The sequence below is a fragment of the Zosterops lateralis genome, assembly GCF_965231275.1.
Source record: "Zosterops lateralis genome assembly, chromosome: 15".
NCBI lineage: Eukaryota > Metazoa > Chordata > Aves > Passeriformes > Zosteropidae > Zosterops > Zosterops lateralis.
The window spans coordinates 7,687,783-7,707,442 of NC_139775.1; the positions used below are offsets into that span (position 1 = coordinate 7,687,783).

The following is a 19,660-nucleotide window of genomic DNA, read 5'->3' on the forward strand; positions in this document are numbered from 1 at the left end:
AGCTAAGACCCATGATCTTAAAGGCTCTATAGTTACCTATGAGGTGAATTTCATCTGAACAATCAGTTTTATGTGCAAAGCACATTCTGTTTTTCCTTGTATATCCAGCAACATCAGTAAAATTGTGTTATTTTACTAAACTAATTTGCTGTGTTTAATTGCATTTGAATTTTACTGAAATAAATGCTAAGAACAAACATTGCTGTAGTAATCAAGTACAGCAATTACAGTAATTAAGTAGTCAATGTGTGCATCTATATTTTCATCAGACTGTCCTACTAAAAGTACTGGTACTTTAGAGTCAGCCAGCATGACTTCCAACCCAAATTCCTACTCTACAAATCTGTTGCTTTAAATGTTTTCACCAGTTAAGAAAAGTGAGAGCACAAAAGGGGTAAGTGTCTACCCTGAACTAGGGTATAAACTAGAAACCAGGTTATAAAGGGGACATAAACGACTAAGTCATTAGCAACCTGCTTGGATCTTTTATAACATTTCGGGTTCATTTGGCACTAGTTTTACTTTCAGTGGGAAGTTTCACTTCGGAAGGATGAACATGATCCTGCAAATTCACTTTTAGAGTGCTGTGCCGAAGTCTTGCTTGGTGGAAATACACACACAGTCCATCTGTATGTGACATTCTCAGAGACTGCAATGTGTACAATTTCATGAGAGACATCCTTTAAGCCAAGTGTTAACAGCTTCCCCTCCTTTTCATAATGCCACTGGAGTCGTCTGGAGTTACACAGGGGTGTACGTGTTTATCCTGGTAAACACTGTGCATTTGCTGAAGAGTGTCTTAGGTAGAGTGATTTTCAGCATTTGATAACGGCTGATTGGAATCCAGGTGATTATTTACTGAAACAGTAAATGCTAGAGCTCTGAAGAAACCATTTTGAACTTTAATACTACATAGAACATCGTTCAAGTAACACGGGCACAGACTAGCACAAGGCACAGCTGGCAGAGGTTTGAGGACTAAAAAATTATTCTGATTCATTAAGAGAAGTTCAATATGAGAACAGAATTCGATTTATACTCTACTTGCCACTAAAAATTCGTTCTTAGAAACGCAAACATCCCTCCTCCTTCCCAAGGAAAGGTAACCACGCCATGACAAGCCAAACCAAACCAACCCAACCTAACAAACACAGCGATGGGAAACAAAACCCGGCCATAAATCCTGTAGAGGTCAGCGCAGGCCGGAGGCGAACCGAGGCCCGCCCCCCGGCCGCCTGCCCGCTCTCTGATTGGCTCGTCCGCCCGTCTCTCAGCCGCGGAAGCCCCTCAGAGCCGCGGCCGCTCCTCCAATCAGGCTCGGCCGAGCACAGGGGGCGGGGTTCGGCCCGGCTCGAGCGCGGCCTGCCAGACCTGCGCGCGCCCGCCGACGGACCAGGCCTTCTTAAGTCGCAGGCGGCTCCCACGGCGCCAGAGGTAAAAACTGATTGAGCTCTTCGCTGGAGCTGGTGGGAGCGAGAGGCACGAGGAAGCGATCGGCTTTGGGATAGCCGCGCGTGGATTTTTTTTCCGGTGCTTCATACTCAGGCATTGTTAGGGTCACCTCTGGGTCCTGGTCGCGAGGATGCGTAAAGCGTGACGATAGGATCACAGACGGATCGGGCCGAGGGACAGAATAGCGCTTTCGCGCTCCGCGCCGAGGCGAGAGGGAGGGAAAGTCCGGAGTGGAGACAAAGCAGCGGGAGCGGGAACATCCGGGTCACTGGCGCGGCCTCGATCCGGGACACGCGCGGCGGCAGCGGCTCTCGGTGAGGCCCGGCCGGGAGTGGGGCCGGGGCGGCCCCGGGGTTGGGGAGCGGAGCGGGGCTGGGCCGGGCTGGCGCCCCTCGCCCGCGACGGGACGGGACCGGCGGCCACGGGCGTGCGGGCCCGGCGGCTCCTGCCTTGTGGCCGGCCCGGCCGGCGCAGCGCTGCCCGCCTGAGGCTCCGAGCGCCCGCAGCTCTCGGTGGTGGCGGGCGGAGGTCGCCGAGCAGGGCGTGGAACCGCTGGGCCTGCGCGAGCCGGTCCCGCCCCGCCGGGGATCTGCCCGGGAACGGCGGGCGGGCCCGGGGTGCCCCGTGCAGGCCTTGGGCGCTGCCCCGGCCCCTCTCAGGCCCGACGGGACCGGCGGCCCTCGGCAGTGGGGGCGGCGCTCGGCCCTGTCCGGTTACTTGGCCGTCCAGCACCGAGCCCATCGCCGCGCGGCATCTTCTGTTGTTGAACGTGCGGCTCCGGTCGCCGCTCGGCCTCTTCTGCCTTTCTCTTGCCGCAAGCGAAGGAGACTTTCTATCCTAGTCCAGAGTTAGCGTGCTTTCATTAAAGCTCAGACTGTGGCTTTCTCCACCCTTCTGAAAAATAAAGTTTGTATAGTTCGGGGCAAACTGATTCGATAATAATTTCTTCTTATGTTAGTATTTAATTTGCAAAGTAATAATGTGAGGTTAGCAATCTTAACGTTTGGGTTTTTTTTGTTTTTTTCTTGCTGCTTGGAATCAATTAAGTCATACTGAAAGCTCTTGAACTTCAGAGAGCATTTTGTTGATGTATTTAGAGAGCTGCCTATGGCGCGGGAACGATTCTTTGCAAGACGTGCATTTTGTGTGTGGAAGTAGGTTGTTCCACCCCATCGGAGGGTGTAAACGGGTAAGGTATTCTGTAATGGGACACAAAAATTTGCATCTGTGATGAGCGTGATGGTTTTATTTTGTCCTTTTTCTAAAGTAGGTAGTAACAGGAAAGCTAGCAAAGGCAAGCTACTGAGTAAATTCAGAAGTTTCTGTTAACTTTCTGAGTTGATGGCAGTAAAAGGGACATTACTACCTCTCAATGGCAGGGGTAAATTTGGGGGATTAAACTCAAAACGTGAAGACTCATCTCTTCGACCTTTATGGCATGTGCAAAAATAGGATTGAATAGACTTCCTCTGGTGCAAATTTCTTTCTGGCAATGTAGTATATGAATAGACCGGGATGTAGAGAACATATATTGATGCTTAGCAGGTTGCTTTTGAGGAGATGCTCAACTAATGGGATCTTAGTTTTTGAGATGGGCTTTCAGTCTTCTTCATCTAATCTTTGTTTTCTAGTGGACTGATGAGGTTTTAGATGCTTGTCTGTTCTTGTCAATATAACTGAAGTCTCTGGAAACCATGTATGTGAAGCCTGTCCTCTCATATACACTGAAATTTTTGGGAAACTATTTGTACAGCATTAGAAAAATCTTTATTGTACTAAGGCACAGTAAAAGCAGGTAGGAAGGATGCCCTGAAAACTCAGGATTTTTCCGATTACTTGAAAAATTACTGGATTAGTGGTTTTCTGCAGGAGATACACTGATTATTTACCCAATGAGAAACTGGCGTTTCCCTTGTGCCTGTTGTAATGAATTGGCTATTAGCCACAGGAAACGGAATAAATGTTTTTGAAAGCATCCTGTAATGTATCTTTTGACAGAGAAGGTAACTGAGTTTAGTGAACTACGGAGGAATATTTGGGTGGTTTATAAGCACATATGATTTTCTCAGCCTGTGATGGGAAGGTTTGGATTGCCAGGTACCAAAAGCACAGCTGGAAATTATGCTGTATACCCAATTTGTTTACATCTCTTGCAAGGGCATGGGCTCACATGTTAAAACTTGCTCCTTGTATAATTTGGTTAAGGGAGAGGTTTTTTGGTGGAGTATTTTTTTTTTTTTTGCTTCCACTGGTATTTTTTTTAATGGCTTTGCATCTCCTGCTTGTGAACAGAGTAAAATTTGAAGTCATGTGTACACATTCACTAAGTCCTGCATGCCTTCTGCAATAATTAAAGTATAGGTGTATGTGTTGGGAATACTAGAGGAAAATTGAACTGAATATAGGATTATTTTTGTATGTGTGCATGTTCACTGAGTGTGAATTGTCTCTTTTAAAAAGCTTTATCTGACATAACTTTAGTTGCTGCTTTGAAGGTGAGTTAGGGAATATGACCATCCAGGCAAAACTGGCTTAAAAGGTTGAAGAACAGATTTAAAATACATGTTGTCCTAGGAACTGCATTAATTCCTTAATCTGGTGATTTTAAAGATCTACAATTCATATGCTTATAATAGTAGTAGACTGCAGTACTTCTTATGAAGTAATCAACATATTGAGAGGTGGTGAAATTCTGCATAATTCTTAACCAGTGTGTAAGTGTTTGTTTTAATAGAGCGGTAACACTGCTTTCATTCATTCTGTGAGCTTGTTAAGTGGAAGCATTCTACTATTCTGTCAAAAAGGCTTGTTAGGTACATGTGGAGTTGAGAACAGATTGGCCTGACTTCTCCCACTGCCAGTTATCAGCTCTTATTTAAAATGTGTAGAAGTGCAGTTATGAGGATTAAAACCTTCACTGGAATTTGGCCATGTGGCTAGTGAAATCCTGAGTTTAGATACAGTTTTACAATGAAAAATAAACTCTCACTTTGACTACTGTTTTGAGTGAATGGAGAATCCTCCCTGGCATTTGAAAGGACCACTCGTGCAATCATCCTGTCTGGAGCTCTTGTTCTGTCATGCAATAGTGAATGACCTGTGCTCTGCATATTTTTTTTTATGTAGTCGTGGTCACCATGCTTGGCTGTTGCTAAGGCAGTGAAGGTGCAGAAATATTCTTCAGTTTGTACTGGAATTGAAAATCTGTCTTGTGGAATGAGCTGCTTCCTTAGCTGAGTTCTGTGTTGCTGCCTGTTCCTGCCGTTGGCTACAAGTTTTACAGCAGCATGACTGCAAAACTGAGATGACTTTGTTAAATTCTATGTGTGGAATACTGGCTTTCAATGGGAATTTACCCCAAAAGTAGTATTTCTTGTTCCCATTTACCACAACTGGGAGTAATGCAGGTGTTTGCCTACAGAAGGAATTTGCCATACCTGATGTGGTGTAGGAGGGAGATAAACAGAATGTGTGTCAGTCGCACAAATAGGAAGTCTGAGCACTTTTCCCATTACTAATAGTGTTTCTGTTGTCAAGCTACTGTCAAAGTTGCTTCTAAGATGGAGTTGAAATCTAAAGCGATAGGGTAAGGATGAAATTTTGTAGGTCAAGTCCAATAACTAAGAGCTTGATGGCATGGGGAAACTTGATGTTATTCCTGATGAAAAATTCTGCAGGCTGTGCAAAAACGTGCATCTAGGTTGTTGAAGTGAAAATGAGAGGTCAGAATAATTCTTGAGTGAGCAGGGCTTATAAACACATAGTGCATTGTTTACGCTATAAGTAAAAGTACATACTAACAGCAATTACTTTTGTTTTAGAGGGAATCTGAATATGTCTGGCATAGCTCTTAGCAGACTTGCACAGGAGAGAAAAGCCTGGAGAAAAGATCATCCATTTGTAAGTATGAAAACCACCAAATTTCTGACTCTGTAGTTGTTTCAATGTTCTGGTGGTGATCTTCTCATTATCCCAACAGGATTTATTTTTTTAAAACAAAATTAATATTTTTACCTTGAAAAAGAAAAACAACTGTTTAAAACTGTGTAGTGCAAAATGAGGTAACTTGGTGTAATGATAAAATATATCATGAAGTATTTTAAGTACATCTTGTCCTCATCCTATGTCTTTTTGCCTTAACTCAGGGATTTGTAGCAGTACCTACAAAAAATCCAGATGGCACTATGAATCTAATGAACTGGGAGTGTGCTATTCCAGGAAAGAAAGGGGTAAGACTTACTGTTCTCCTGATTTCTCCTTTATGGTGAAAAGTAAGCATATATATGGTGATGAGTTGCTCATGCGTTACACTGACGCTTCAGAATTTAACTTACATGTAGTTTAACAAAAAAGTTTGTATCCTGCTGCCAGTTTAGAATTAAAAATGCTGTGGACTAGGAATATTGGATAAAGTGTAACACAAGACTTTTCAGCTGTTGGCACTTAGCACCTTAGGAATACAAGTTTTCAGGTGAGTGTTTAAGAGTCTTGTGCTGAACAAACAGGAGGTTGTCTTCTGCTTCTTCTTGCTTCTTCTGAAATACTACTAGTAATTACTTGGGGGTTTTAGTTCTTTCTTTCTGATCTTCGGTGTGGGACTCCTTTGCTTTGCCTTTTCTACTTCCTTTTGCCAATTTGCTTAAGTACCCTTATCATCTTATTTCTTAGATTCTGAGAAGACTCTGTGTGTAGGCAAAACCTGCAGGATCTGTGATGCTGCCTTAGCTGAATGCTCAACACAGCATTGCTGTTACAGTTACAACTTAGTTTTGGTGGTTGTCTGTGCACAGCATTAGTAAGTTCTTGAAGAAGCACTGACAAATAATCTAACACAGTGTAAGGAACAACTCATCCCCTTGTGTTCTGCCAAAACAAGATTATCTCCCATAACAATTTGTGTACCTTATTGAGATGTCACCTTTAAATACTTAGGTAAAATTTTTACGCAGTACAAAATCTTCATGGTATTGCTTTGAAGTTTTGTAAACCACAGAATGGAGCCAACAAGGCCTTACAGCCAGGTTCATGTGTACTAAAAAATGTGTCACACCTTGAAAAGATCAGTTATGCTGATGTGATGCCTGCTAATTAAAAAATATATATATATATATTTAACAAGAAGCAGCATGACTTACTCATCTCTACCAGACCAAGCAGTTGCTCTCTATTGCCTTTGTGTTTGGAGGTGTCCTATACTGCAGCTGCTTCCCCTTAGATGAGTAGTTAAAACCACCAAAATGCTTTCTTGTCAGCCAGATGAAATACTGAAGTGGTGTTAGTCCTGGGTTGGATACTCCGTTCACTCATTTCACATTAAATCACTTGCGAACTACCTAAAATTTGACTCAAAAAACTTCTGCAACCAGTCCCATAATGCAATATGGTCTTGATGATGCTGCTGTCATACTGTTAGCCTTAGTAAGGCTTCTGAGTGTCTCCTGTCTTTCACACACAAGGTATATTGCTCTATCAGAAACATAAAAACTTCAACTGTTCTATTCTTGTGTAAATTATTAAAAGCTATTTGTCTTCCTCTGTGACTGAAAGCAAACAAAATAGGTTGTTTATTCTATTAAAAAGCTAATATTTTCTAAAAAGGAACTCCTCTGAGAAGGTATGGAGAATAGATTTCTAGTTGTTGACAACTGACTACAGCAATTTAGAACGAGTTCTTTAAATACACTATAGCAAGTATAATCTAACTCATTCACTTCTGGAAATGTGTTATCTTATTAATTCCTAGCATGTTTTTCTTCCTTTTCCAGCATGAGACTTTGCATAATGAATACCAGTGACAACAAAGTGATTTTCTCTATTCATGTGGGTTTTTGGGTGTTTTGGTTTGGTTTTCATTCAGCTAAAAATCACGTAATTCAGATAGGAAATAATTTTAAATTTCCTTCTGAGGTGGTCTTCAAATGTATCTGAATATGAGGATAAGATTTGATCAGTTTTGCTTTTAAGATGTGAGACCATCTGTACTCCAGTTGTTTTAAGGAATCAACCAAACATTTATTTTCATTGCAGTGTTTCCATAGCAAGGAGAAGTTACAGAGAAGTAGCAGAGAAGTAAATTTTACAGCTATAAGAATATTTTCTGTATTTCTACACTTAGCAGAACTCAGTTTGTCAGATGTGCTTTTTTCTTTGTTTACATGTTTTGTACATTTGAGAGAGTCTTTTTCTCTATTGCTAGATCATTTTTTCTTGTTTATATGACCCTTTTGAGTAGTGTTGTCTTACTTGGTTTGCTCTATGTCATGGGAACTGCTCCTGTGAATGTTCTTCCCAGTTTTGGACAGGGATAAAGAGCCTCTTAAAATTTCTTGTTATACAGAAAGATGGACTCTGTGAGACTACATTCTGCCAAATGCAGACAGGGTTAGTTTAGACTAGTGAATCTCATTAACTGTACTACAGTCCTGTCCACATTTTTAGTTCAGTTGTGGTTTTATTAGCCACATTCTCATAAGGCACAAGAGAAGTAATTTACATTCTCATGCTTAAGGGGTGTGTCCATATCCTGTCTTCTCAAACTTAAGTGGTGGTACAACAGCCCCTTCCTCATTGTATGTGTATCATGTAAAACTTCAGAAGTGTTCTGTTCTTACTTAGTGTGAAATTTTTACTTTCATATGGAATTACTGGTGATGATCCTGACTGTGTTGATGACTCAGCTTCACTTACTAGCTGTAATAAAGAAAGAAACCCCTTCCTTTCTACTTCAGCTTCTTGTATAGGTAGGATAGCTTACCGTGGTCTAGACAGTGTGAATAGCTACAGTGCAGAACAGATATTTTCTGCTGTGTAGCAGAAGAATGTCTTGTGCTTTGTCTGAGAAACTGTATTCTTGGTAAGCTTTTTTCCACAATTTTGACTTTTCCTTGCTGTAAACGAAACTCTACATTAATGTTTTTATAGACACCATGGGAAGGAGGCTTATTTAAACTACGGATGCTTTTCAAAGATGACTACCCTTCTTCACCCCCAAAATGTAAGTAAATTTACAGAAAACCACAAGTTTATTAGAACAGTGTTGAAATAATCCATGAGGTTCTTACAAATGGTTATTACTTTCTTACAGTTTTGTTTGATTTTGTCTTGTTGTTTTTTTTTAAGACACATTACTTTTTCTTTTTTCCCCACCCACTTTGCATTCAGAAAGTTGTGATTAAATCAGTTAAATGCTCGAAATATCAAAATTGGGAGGGGAGGGGATTGGTGCGTAGGTTCCCTCAAAGTTTGACACAAGTATTGCTTGAAATGCTCACTACATCATTGGCTCTCCTTGGAAACTAATATGTAGGCATGCATAGACTAAATCCCAATGTTCTTCCTGTTAACTTGGTATTCTAAGCTAAGAACTCAGAAGACAGGAACTTGGAAAAAAGGGTTCTATAACTTGAACCTTTTAATCAACTTGCTCAAATGATCCTGTTACTTTTCTGCTACTGTGTATAACAGATCTTAAGATACCTAGTTTCCTTATTAAGTTTTTGAGCTGAATTTTCCTTATACCATCTCAGACTTACCTATTATAGAAACTTGAAAACATCTGTTGCCTTGCATCATTTCTTAGTTCTTGATTTGGCTACCATCTCCTATCAATGACAGTGATTACAAATAGCTCTTTTGATGGCAATTCATCTCTCATCACATTAGCACATTTCAGTTCTATCAGCTCCTGGCTACTCCTTTTGTTTGATACCACCTAAATACATGTAACACGGGGGGAAACATCTCTCTTAACTGAAAATATTTCACATTATTTTCTTGAAAAATACCAGTTTTCACATCCTGACAGTGTTAAAGGAATTGTCATGCCTTAAAATAAGATATATATGTGACTGATAAGACTCCCTACCAGTGCAGCCTCTGAAGTACCACTGAACTTCACAGGGCAGCAAGACTGTTATGTCTTGTGAATGTTTGTGATGTCAGGTGGATTAGAAAACTGTACCAATTGGTAGGTATTTCATGTATTGCAAAAGGAGTGTTCATTACTTTACTCAAGATGCTGGCTGATGCATTTAAGTCCTGTAAAGATTAAAAGCAATGCCAGAATATAGATGAATGGCAGAAGGAAAGCTGCACAAGCATTCAGTTAGTCTTGTAATTGAAACATGGTTCCTCTTGTTTGGTGCATTCTTGATTATACATAGGAAAATACGAAACTGAAAAAAATGCTAGAAATTTAAGCGTTCCTTGTATGTAACTTCCATTATTTTAAAGTGAGGATAGAAGAGATGAATGAAGGGTAGTATCTTTCCTTTACATAGTAGTATGTGAGGCTGAAAAGACAGAATTGTTTTTAAAAGGTCTCAATCACAAAGCTGCTGTGAATTGTTTAGGAATGGTTTTCCATTTCTAAACCAAAAGATTATCAGTCAGAAAGGCAACGTTAGAGTGCCTGGATTGGTATCACAGATGTGGCAGAGTTTCGGTTTTAGGTGCAGGCTGAGGCAAGAAGAAAACTATTATTAATAGCTCTAGAATTTGTGAGGTTTTATTTGGGGGTTGGGGGTCTTTCACCAGTGTCAGTTTGGGGATTTTTGGGTTTTGTTTTCCCCTACTGATCTTACCCAACTCTGATCTTACTCTTAGCACTGTATGCAAGTAATTTCCTCTTCTTTATCAGGTAAATTTGAACCACCATTATTCCACCCAAACGTGTATCCTTCAGGCACCGTGTGTCTCTCCATCTTAGAGGAGGATAAGGACTGGCGGCCAGCAATCACAATTAAACAGGTCATTACTTGTACTTAGACATATTCTTAACACTTTTGCTTTGCTTGCTTATTTGATGCCAATGTAAGATGTTCACTGTGTGTTCCTAAATTGGTTTCTAAGGGTTTTTCACTGAATCTTTATTGGTAATATCCATAATATATGCCTGTTACTTCTATTCTTTTTTCCATAGATCTTGTTAGGAATACAAGAACTTCTAAATGAACCAAATATTCAAGACCCAGCTCAAGCAGAGGCTTACACAATTTACTGGTAAGTGTCTTTGCCTATCAGCTGGAAAGTTGTCATATTTCCTACAGTTGTCTGTTACTTGTAGTATAACATGCAAATATTTTTACAAATGACATGGAGAATTTTCTTACCTTCATGACTATATTCTGTGGAAATGCCTAGATTGTGCTAAACTTGAATAAAATGGTAATGTCGTGGCTATTAGGCTAGTGGAGCTTTTAATAGCAAAGCAACAGCAATAAAGTGTGAATACTCCCTATATCATATTTTCATCCTGATTCTAGCCCAACACAGAGTCCTTTCCCTTAAAGGCTGAATAGTAACAATGAGGTGTAATGGTGTCCTGAGACCAGGAGAAGTGGAGACTGAATTAGGTGTCAAGTCACATTCGTCAGTACAGGAGTAACTTACTTCTGCCCAGTAATGTGTACCTGTAAGAACTTGTGCCTGAAGGAGAACTGTGGTCACTGTAGGAAACATGGCATTTTTGGGAAAAGTGTATCTTCCAAAAGAATAGGTTGAAAAGTAAGGAATGCCTGTAGCTTGAGCAGAATGAAGTTTGCATTGATTAGGAAAGGGGATAATTTGTGACCTAAAGAGACTTTTTGGGTTTGGTGGGTTTTTTTTGGTTTTTTTTTTTTGCTTAATCTTAAAAGTTTTCCTAACATTAAAATGGATACCTGTTCCATAGTCTTCATGAAAGCAAAACATATTAAACAAATGCTTTTGGCATTGGCAGCTACTGAAATAATAACCAAGGTGGAATTGTAGAATTACAGTTTGGGGCAGAAGAGGCCTCCAATTTTGAAAAAGAATGTTTTATGTGACTGCATATGCAAGCTGTGTTCAAAATATATATATTTTTAATAGGGTCCTAATGAAAAGGAAACAATAGGGATGGGTAGTGTGGCTTGCATTTAATTACTGGCCTCACACAGTGTTATTTTATAAAGTACTTACTGAAGGCTTGCTGGAGTTGAGTGCATATGGTAGATATTTAAGTGGCCACAGTTGCAGGAGCCAAGAATGATGAGGAAGGCCTCAATAATATACTTCTATACATGTATAGATAGTCAGTGGTTTGTTTTGTTGGTTTTTTTTTTTTTTTTTAATAACCTCCCACATGCATGTATGTACAAACCCAGTTTTGGCTAGTCTTGTTTCTGTTTAAATTGTGTCCAGGGGGAATAAATATCTATTGAGCTTAAAATATTACATGATTTTTGTTACCTCGACTATATGTAGTCTCCCATTTATCCTTTTCATGTCCCTTGGATATACAGAGTATTTCAGATGGTTTACTATTATTCTGCAGTCTGAGAGTATGTCTCTCTTGCTGCTTAGTATCTGGTAGAAGTTAAACAGAGCAGGATTGTGCATGCCTCTGCAGTGTTGGCATAGTTGATAAATATTGCAGAAGATGCGCCATTGTTTACATAGATGTCTTTTAGTCAAGTTGTTAAACTTTCAAGAATAAACATCGTATTCGAAATAAGAATACTTATTCTCAGGGCTCCTTTGGTACTGTCATTCAGTAACTCTAGCACTCCTAATGTGCTAACCAACTTCCTCCTCTTTGCTGAAAGCATTCAGGATCTACTATGGAATCTTCTGTGTGGATTCTATGGGTGCGAGACTTAACAGCTAAGCTATGTTCTGGTGTGGCAATGTAATATAACTTCAGGGAAAAATGTAGAATAAAGTTTGTAGATCTGTTCTTGAGAGTATCTTCAGTCTCTTTGCTAGCAATTGTTCATTGCACGTTAACAAAGTCGGTTTCATTTCTTTGTCCCCCCCAATCTGTCAAGTTCTGAGGATATAATTTGCTGGCTATTTTTTTTTCTTACACTGCAGCAAGCCTTCATAGTTGAAAGTAAGTTAAACTTATTCTAGTCACTCTAAACTATCACTGGCAGAAGAGTGACAGTTACAAATTTTTCTTTAGCTCCACTCACACTTGTGACAGCTAATACAAAATGGACAACTGAATGTAAACAGATGCTTTACTATGCTACTACTACTAGTTTTTGGCACAAGAACAGAAAACAAAGAGCTTGCCCTTTTACATCCTGAGTCTGGGGCTTAGCGACTGGACGTAGTTCCCTCAAGTAATACTTACTTCTTTAATCAATCTGTAGTAAGTATGCTATGCATAGCTATGTTGAGCTAGGTTTTTTTTCCCAGATGAAGATTAGGATGACCCTAAATCAGTGAATGAGGGTCTGTAGAGATAAAGGATGAAATTACCCCACACTGTTACCATTTTCCTGTTTCTTAGGAGTTTTTCCATTCTCAGCAAAGCACTAAAGATGATAATTTAAAAGCATATGAAGTCCACCAGCTTTTCTCTGCTCTTCTCACTTTGTACTGTTAGGGTACTGGAATTTGTTGTTAATGACCTTTAATGACCCCTTTAGGGTCATTAACAGTGAGTGGGGAGTAGAAAACTTCAGATGAACGAGAGAATGTTTGCATGTCAGGTACCGTTGGTCTTAAGAAGATCAAGTGCAAACCTTTTTGAAGAGACTGGAACAGTATGAAGTCAGTGCAGTCATTTGACAACAGGTGATGTTTTGGAAGCGGCTAGTTGAACAGTACCATACTTCTCCAGCGAAGTCTTTATTTTAGTGTAGTGTTCCATGAATTGCTATCAAAAAGGGTTTGCCTTCAGTAAGGACTTTTATTCCTCTTCAGTATGAAATGAACTCTGTAATACAGCCTCTGATTTCTCCAGCTATAATTACCCTTTCTCTTTTCAGCCAAAACAGAGTGGAATATGAAAAGAGGGTTCGAGCACAAGCCAAGAAGTTTGCACCATCATAAGCATTTGTCATGCAGCATCTTTAAAAGGAAGGGATTGGTTTGGCAAGAACTTGTTTACAAAACTTTTGCAAAATCTAATGTTGCTATGTACAATTAATATCCACATAAGGGGAGGGGGTTGTATGTGTGCCATTTTCCATATTCGCCAGTTGTATACAGTTCTAAATTTGCTGAATTGCCCCCAGTTTTTTCATACAGGGTCTCTTCCTTCAGTCTTTTGTATTTTTGATTGTTATGTAAAACTTGCTTTTATTTTAATATTGATGTCAGTATTTCAACTGCTGTAAAATTATAAACTTTTATACTTCTATAAATTCACTAGTATCTCTAGTTACTTTGCTATCTGATGCAGGCATGCTTTAAAATGTTAGAACTATATTTAGCCTCTAGCTGGCTGTATGAAAAAAAAATCATGCCCTCCACCCCCTTCCCTCCCTGAATTTGTTTTTTCTATCTTTCAGAAACTAGGTTGTTATTGCTTAAGAGCCTCTGAGATCCAAAGTTAGCCAGCGTCCTTATTCTGCATCACTTTCTTTGTGTTTATATGGCATTCTGTCTGTGTTGCTGTTTAGAGTAAATAAACTGTTTATATAAAGGGCTTTGTTTCATTTATCTTCATTAAAATTATTAAAAGACTGCAATTTAACTGGCTCTAAACGCAATTCAGTGCAAGTTCTGTTTTTAAGGCCTGTGATGCTGTGTTTACCTTTTGTTTAGGTGTCACCTTCATTTGTTTTGCTTGTGCCTGACCCAGAGCAAGCATGTGGCCCTTCCTTGGGCCGTGTGTGGTAATTGCAGCAAGTCAGTTTCAATCAATTCTTCAAGCAAAGACCAACCACTTACTGTGCATTATGGGATTGGCACACCGGTGTGACCATGTTATTATAAAATAACATGAGCTTTAGACTGATATGAACAATAACAGTTGTCCAAGGAATGCTCAGGATTTTTAATGGTGTTTTTTTATCAGAAATAATTTTGTGTCTTTCCATATGGTAATACATATAGCTTCTAGGGAAAGGACATGCTCTATGCAATTACAGTTTCCTTCTGTAAAGGAAATCTGTTAAATTATGTAAGTTACTTTCATGTATGTCAAGCATCATGATATGCCCTCTACTTCCACTGTTTTTTAAAAGTCAAAACTATTCTGCAAAACAAAAAAAATGTGAAAAGCTTTCTTTAATCTGAGCTTAGCTTCTTCAGTACTTCTATTAAAAAGTTGCTACTGCTCAACGCTTAGATTAATGTAAATTACACAGCTCTGTTCCCAGATCTGTTTTGTCTGCATTTGATTACTATAGCTTTATAATATAAAAGCATTCCCCCAAATCAGAATAGCTGACACAGTCACATTGTTCTCAGTCCTTTAAAAATTACGCTGAATTGCTTTCTTGTCACTATCTAAGAAATCCTTGCTAAAACAGCACATTTAGGAAAGATTTCATACGGATGGGGAAGTTACTGACAAAACTGAATCTAAGCAAAAATTTCCTTGTAGAATTAATTTACTTGTGCTTCTTGTTTTTAAAAGGGAAATTGAATATTTGTACCATGCAAACTGCTGCTGTTACTCCCAGCTTCAGCTCAAGCAGTGCTAGTATTTAATCCCTCCAGTAGTACAGGGACAAGAGGAGACAGTCCTGTGATGTGAAGAACTTTGATTTGTGAAGGTGAGTCTACAAATTGTCCTTAGTATCTCAAATTCTACTGAAGGATTGCTAAAGTTTAGGTTTGAGTTGGGTGCTTGAAACTCCAAAGAGTATTCTATTTAAATACATAGAAAACAACTGCTAACTTTCAACTAGCTCACTTTCACTACACAAACTGGCAGGCATAGGGAAAAGTGACCTAAGATGCTAGTGCTTGTGTGTGAGTCTGTCACAAAGCTTTAAGGGCTAGACAGTGTGTGTTTCTGACTTGGTACAGTGCTGCTCGGAGCAATTAAAGTTTCTGAAAAGACATACTGATACATTAAAGCAACTCCTAGAAACATTTCTTCCTTTCAAGCTTAGCTCAATGTATTCTAAATAGATGAAGTAGTTGAAATATATATGGCAGGTTCAAGCCTGCATAAAGTCAGACTCCCTAGGTGGTAGGTACCATGAAGAGAGCAATAGCTTAGTCATGTTTTCATGTTGAAATATAGACCAGAACTTAAGAAAGTTTACTTATTATACTATGAGTTAAAAATAATCCCCTGTAAATTTTCCAGACACGTTGATTAGAATACAGGGTTGTTTATTTTTTAACTTGTAACTAAGCTTCAAACTCCTTACAAAATAATTTAACATTCCATACTTACCTAAAAATTAAATAACATAGGGCCCTCATGCATAAAAAGACCTACAAACCTCCAGAGACTGAGGTTTGCTAAGCCCCAAGTTACAGGTGAACAAGACACACTCAAGTATTCACAAGAAAATTTCTTTATACAAGATGTTACAACTCTGTGGGATTATTGGGGGTTTTTGTTTCTTCTGGACTGTTCTCATCAGTGCTTTCACTGCTTTCAGTGGCATTATCTGAATCGCTCACGCTGTCCTCCTCAGAGTCTTCCTTGCTTTGTGCTAGACTGGAAACAGTTTTCAAGATTATAAAAGCAAAATAACTTAAAATAAGTAAAACTAGTATTTAAATTAAATTTCATTACCCTGAAGAATTGACTGGCCTGTTGGGATTAGAAAATTCTTTTTCTAAGTCAACATCAAATGGATCTGGAAAAAGAAGAAAAAACTGCAGAAGATCAAAAAAGCATTTTCTTAATGGTCTGCCTTTATTTTCATATATAATGGCAAGGAGGGGAAGGCACAGAAAGTCTAGTTCACATCTCTCATAAGTTTAAGTAGTTGTTTGATGAGAAACCAGGGAAGCTGAGAAAATAACCCAAGTCCTGCCTGTCCATTCGAGATAGTCAGATTGTATGAGTAGGCTTTTGAGGCTCTGGTTAAGAAAACATAGATTAAGTTCTAAAAAGGCCATCGAGGTAGCTTATGTCCACTGAGAAGTGAATTACAGCTCTCCAGGTTTAGCTCTTGCTGAGTAAGGGTAGGGCTGGGCTTCCTTTACCTGAAGTAGCTGGGAAGAACTGTTGCCTTAGGAAAGTCAAACAAGGCATGACAGCCTTGGTTCTGCAGTTCAGCCAGAAAATATGTAGGATTGCAGGTGGAAGTGTGCTTTAACCAGCCTTGCCCCTTAAAAGCTGTCTTCAGTTTAATCTAACTTGTTAGGCTTCCACCAAGAGGATGGTTTAATTCAGTGTCATGGCAAAGAGATCAAAGTTTAGAGCAACTAAAGGCTGCTGACCATCTTCTTTTATAGTATGAGTCCCTGGCCTACTTTACAGGACTTAATCACCGTGAAAGGAAAATGTTAATTAGGATAATCTTTTTTCACGTGTTCTTGATTATTTGCCTGCCTTTGTGCTGTCTTGAATGAGACCAAGCACTCACTGTGAATACAGCCCAAAATACTGGGATTTCAGTAAATCACTGGAAGAGTTTGGGAATAAACTACTTGTACTTAAAAATTATTTTAATTATCTTTAAAAGTCTGATTTTAAACATCTTGATTGAGGACTATATAAATACGTCTATTAAAGGTCCTTCTTAGAGGTTTATGCATAACTAACTTGCTGTCTGACTGTATGCCTGTATTTCTCTCAGTTCCTTCTCAGTTACTAGTCTTTTTACTGATACTCTGCTTTTAACATCTGTATCTAAAACAAGGAAGCATCGTATTTTCTTTTTTCTTCTAAGTTTTCCAATTTGGTTAGTTGAGTAATGGTAACTGCTTCACAGTTCAGCTGTGAATACACTACTCAAAGCATTAAATTGTTTTAGTCATTTTCATCTATTTTAGTTGAAAGAAATGGGGCCAAGAGCCGCTCTTAGCATAGTGTAGGAGCAACGCATATCAGCAAAGCACTTATCTTCCACCTTGCCAATATCTTCATGAGATTTAAGGAAAAGACTCTGAAGAAACTAGTTACAAAAAGGGCATATGTAGTGTTTCTGTGTTTTTCTCTTACCTACTTCTTCGTCTTTTTTTTCTTGGACAGAGGTTAAAAAGTCATTCTCGATGCGTAGCAAATCATCCTGGCACTGGCAGGCTGCATATTTTTCCAAGAGATTTTTATTCAGGTCAATAAATGCCTTACCCCATTTAAATTTCCTTAGAAGAATGGTGGCTAGATCTGGAAATCCTAAAACAGAAAATAAATTATCAATTTTCTTCTTTAGTATGAGATTTCACTCAGCTTACATGTTTCTAGTTCAGTACATGCATACATGTCAATACAATAGCAAGGTGTTTGCCAGTGTTTCTTTCAGTGTTCAGAGATTAAAATTTTTGGAGACTACAAATATTTTAACTTGAAAGATGGAACTGAATCCAAGAATAGTTCATAGCCTTTTAGTGAGTGTTAGATAAAAATACTTTGTACAGGTATTTTATGTTATGATTCAAGCTCTAGGTCCCACAGCCCTTCAGTACAAGACCAACTGTACATACAGTATTTCAGAAGATAAGATTTGTCTGCAGTATGGTAGAGCATTTCTCTTATCAAAGTTCTGTGATGAGTCTGGAAAACATCACAAGAGGAGGCAATTTCTTTTGTTCTTACCAGACTTCACCCTATTAACAGCCAGCTGCCTCTTTGCTTCTATTAAGGCAAAGATGCCTAAGGATTTGTGTTCTGTCTTCTCTCTTTTTTGTAATAGTTTTTCTGATGTTACGCACTATCGGGACAAAATGAGGATTATCAGTTTGTGTCCTGTTTAGTAGCTGAAATGAATATCCCACAGACACCTCAGTGCCGCTGATAACACACACCTGGAAAAATGCTAGACAATCTGATCGCAAAGTCAAGAAAGTGATGACCCATTTGACAGCATTACAGTTTATTTTGTTGCCGACCATCTCTCCTGATTTATTATGGATGTAGGAACTGCTAGCAACATAATTCACGTCAGACAACTGGAGCCTACCGACAATGCAAAATGCTGCAGCAAAAGCTTCCACACAGGACAGCTTGCAGGGCCGACCGTAGTTTACAGGATTTGCAGCCACCAAGTAAGGCAGCAACCGCAAACGACTCCCCTTCATTTTCGTAAAGGGAGTTTCTTCTAATTTGGCCCATGAGCAATCGATGACTGCAATTCCACTCTGAGCAATGACATGCCTGAAAAAAAGAAATGTCACTGTATTTGAAAAATTGTCACCGTTATACTGATGGAGTGAGAACTCATATTGCCACTTTATACTGGCGACAAACTTGCATACAACCCCTGCTTTTGTCAATCAAAACCCTTATGCTTTAAAATAACCTATAACAGAGATGGAATGAGAAAGAACAGTAGCAAGGTTTTCCTCCAAACATGAAACTGGCAAAAAAAGGTTTATCTGTATGTTTCAAAATAAAATGTGAATAATTTTAGGTTTAAAGATGGGGCAGGGAAGTGTGGTTAATAGTAATGTTCACAGCTGAAGCTACACCAAAGTTCTGATTTAGGCTCTCTGCTAGATTCTCGCTGCTTTTAGAGACAAATCTGAGTAAGTATATCTTTATAAAAATTCTGCAGGCACATTTGAAGAAAATTCTCATTTTCTGCAAAAAAGTTTTACGGTTAATGCATTGTGTTGTCTGACTGAAAAACTTAAACATGGCATAATAAAAGACACTGCAGCTACAGGGCCATGCTCTGAAGAAATGAACCTACATGTACACCTTGACTTTTCATTGGGATCTACAGATGCTTTTCTCATCTGATACCAGCTGTGAAAAGATATTAGGCTGATTTGATTAAAACGGCTCTGTTTCTCAGGCCGGTTTTATTCCGTCTGAATTTCGGCTATGAATCAGTGATTAAAATGCTCTCCCTAATACAGCATCGGGACGGTATTTGAACCAAGTGCTCTCCCTGTCTGCGGCTCTCCCCGTTCCCCCGCAGGACCGAGCCCCACCTGTCAGCGGCAGAGACATACTCCGTGGCCAGCGGGCTCAGCACGACGCCCGGGAATCTCTGACGGAGGCGCAGGATTCGAAGCAACCCTTTCCGGGCTAGTTTTCTCCCGGTGCATTTCTTGGGATCGCAGTGTCCGAGCTCCCACATGGCAAGGGGACAGGGGAACTTGGCCTCCCGCGCGCTCCCATCAGCGGCGCTCTCGCCCTCCAGGGAAGCTGAAAACAGGGGGCGCACATCAGTGCCCGGCGGCGAGGCGGCACGGCCCGGCAGGGCTGGCCCGCGCTCCCGCGGCGCCTCACGCACCTCTCAGCGCGGCCTCCGCCTCGGCCGCGAACGTCTCCAGGCTGCGGGTCCCGCGGCGAGCCCGGCGCCGGCCGCGCTCCATGGCCGCGCTGGCGGAGACACCGCCCCGAGCGTGGCGCGTTTCCGCTTCCCGCGGG

General features: G+C 40.0%; 2 protein-coding genes across 3 annotated transcripts; one reads left to right on the forward strand and one right to left on the reverse strand.

The window, feature by feature from the left end:
* The first annotated feature begins 1,336 nt into the window (after positions 1–1,336).
* Positions 1,337–13,851, forward strand: UBE2I (ubiquitin conjugating enzyme E2 I). 2 transcript variants are annotated; one of them, XM_083872228.1, is made up of 7 exons: positions 1,337–1,434; positions 5,274–5,352; positions 5,598–5,681; positions 8,374–8,446; positions 10,091–10,200; positions 10,373–10,452; positions 13,191–13,851. In XM_083872228.1, exons 2-7 carry the CDS (start codon positions 5,287–5,289, stop codon positions 13,252–13,254), a joined length of 477 nt encoding a protein of 158 aa, XP_083728354.1. In that variant the 5' UTR covers positions 1,337–1,434; positions 5,274–5,286; the 3' UTR covers positions 13,255–13,851. The 2 variants fall into 2 exon arrangements, with proteins under 2 accessions (XP_083728354.1, XP_083728353.1); XM_083872227.1 differs by lacking the exon at positions 1,337–1,434 and adding an exon at positions 1,619–1,766.
* A 1,816-nt stretch (positions 13,852–15,667) lies between these two features.
* Positions 15,668–19,605, reverse strand: TSR3 (TSR3 ribosome maturation factor; the record flags this gene model as incomplete). The annotated part of the gene is made up of 6 exons (XM_083872226.1): positions 15,668–15,829; positions 15,908–15,971; positions 17,285–17,458; positions 18,243–18,436; positions 19,219–19,435; positions 19,524–19,605. The coding sequence occupies 6 exons, from the start codon at positions 19,603–19,605 to the stop codon at positions 15,697–15,699; spliced, it is 864 nt and encodes a 287-aa protein (XP_083728352.1). The 3' UTR covers positions 15,668–15,696.
* Positions 19,606–19,660: the final 55 nt, after the last annotated feature.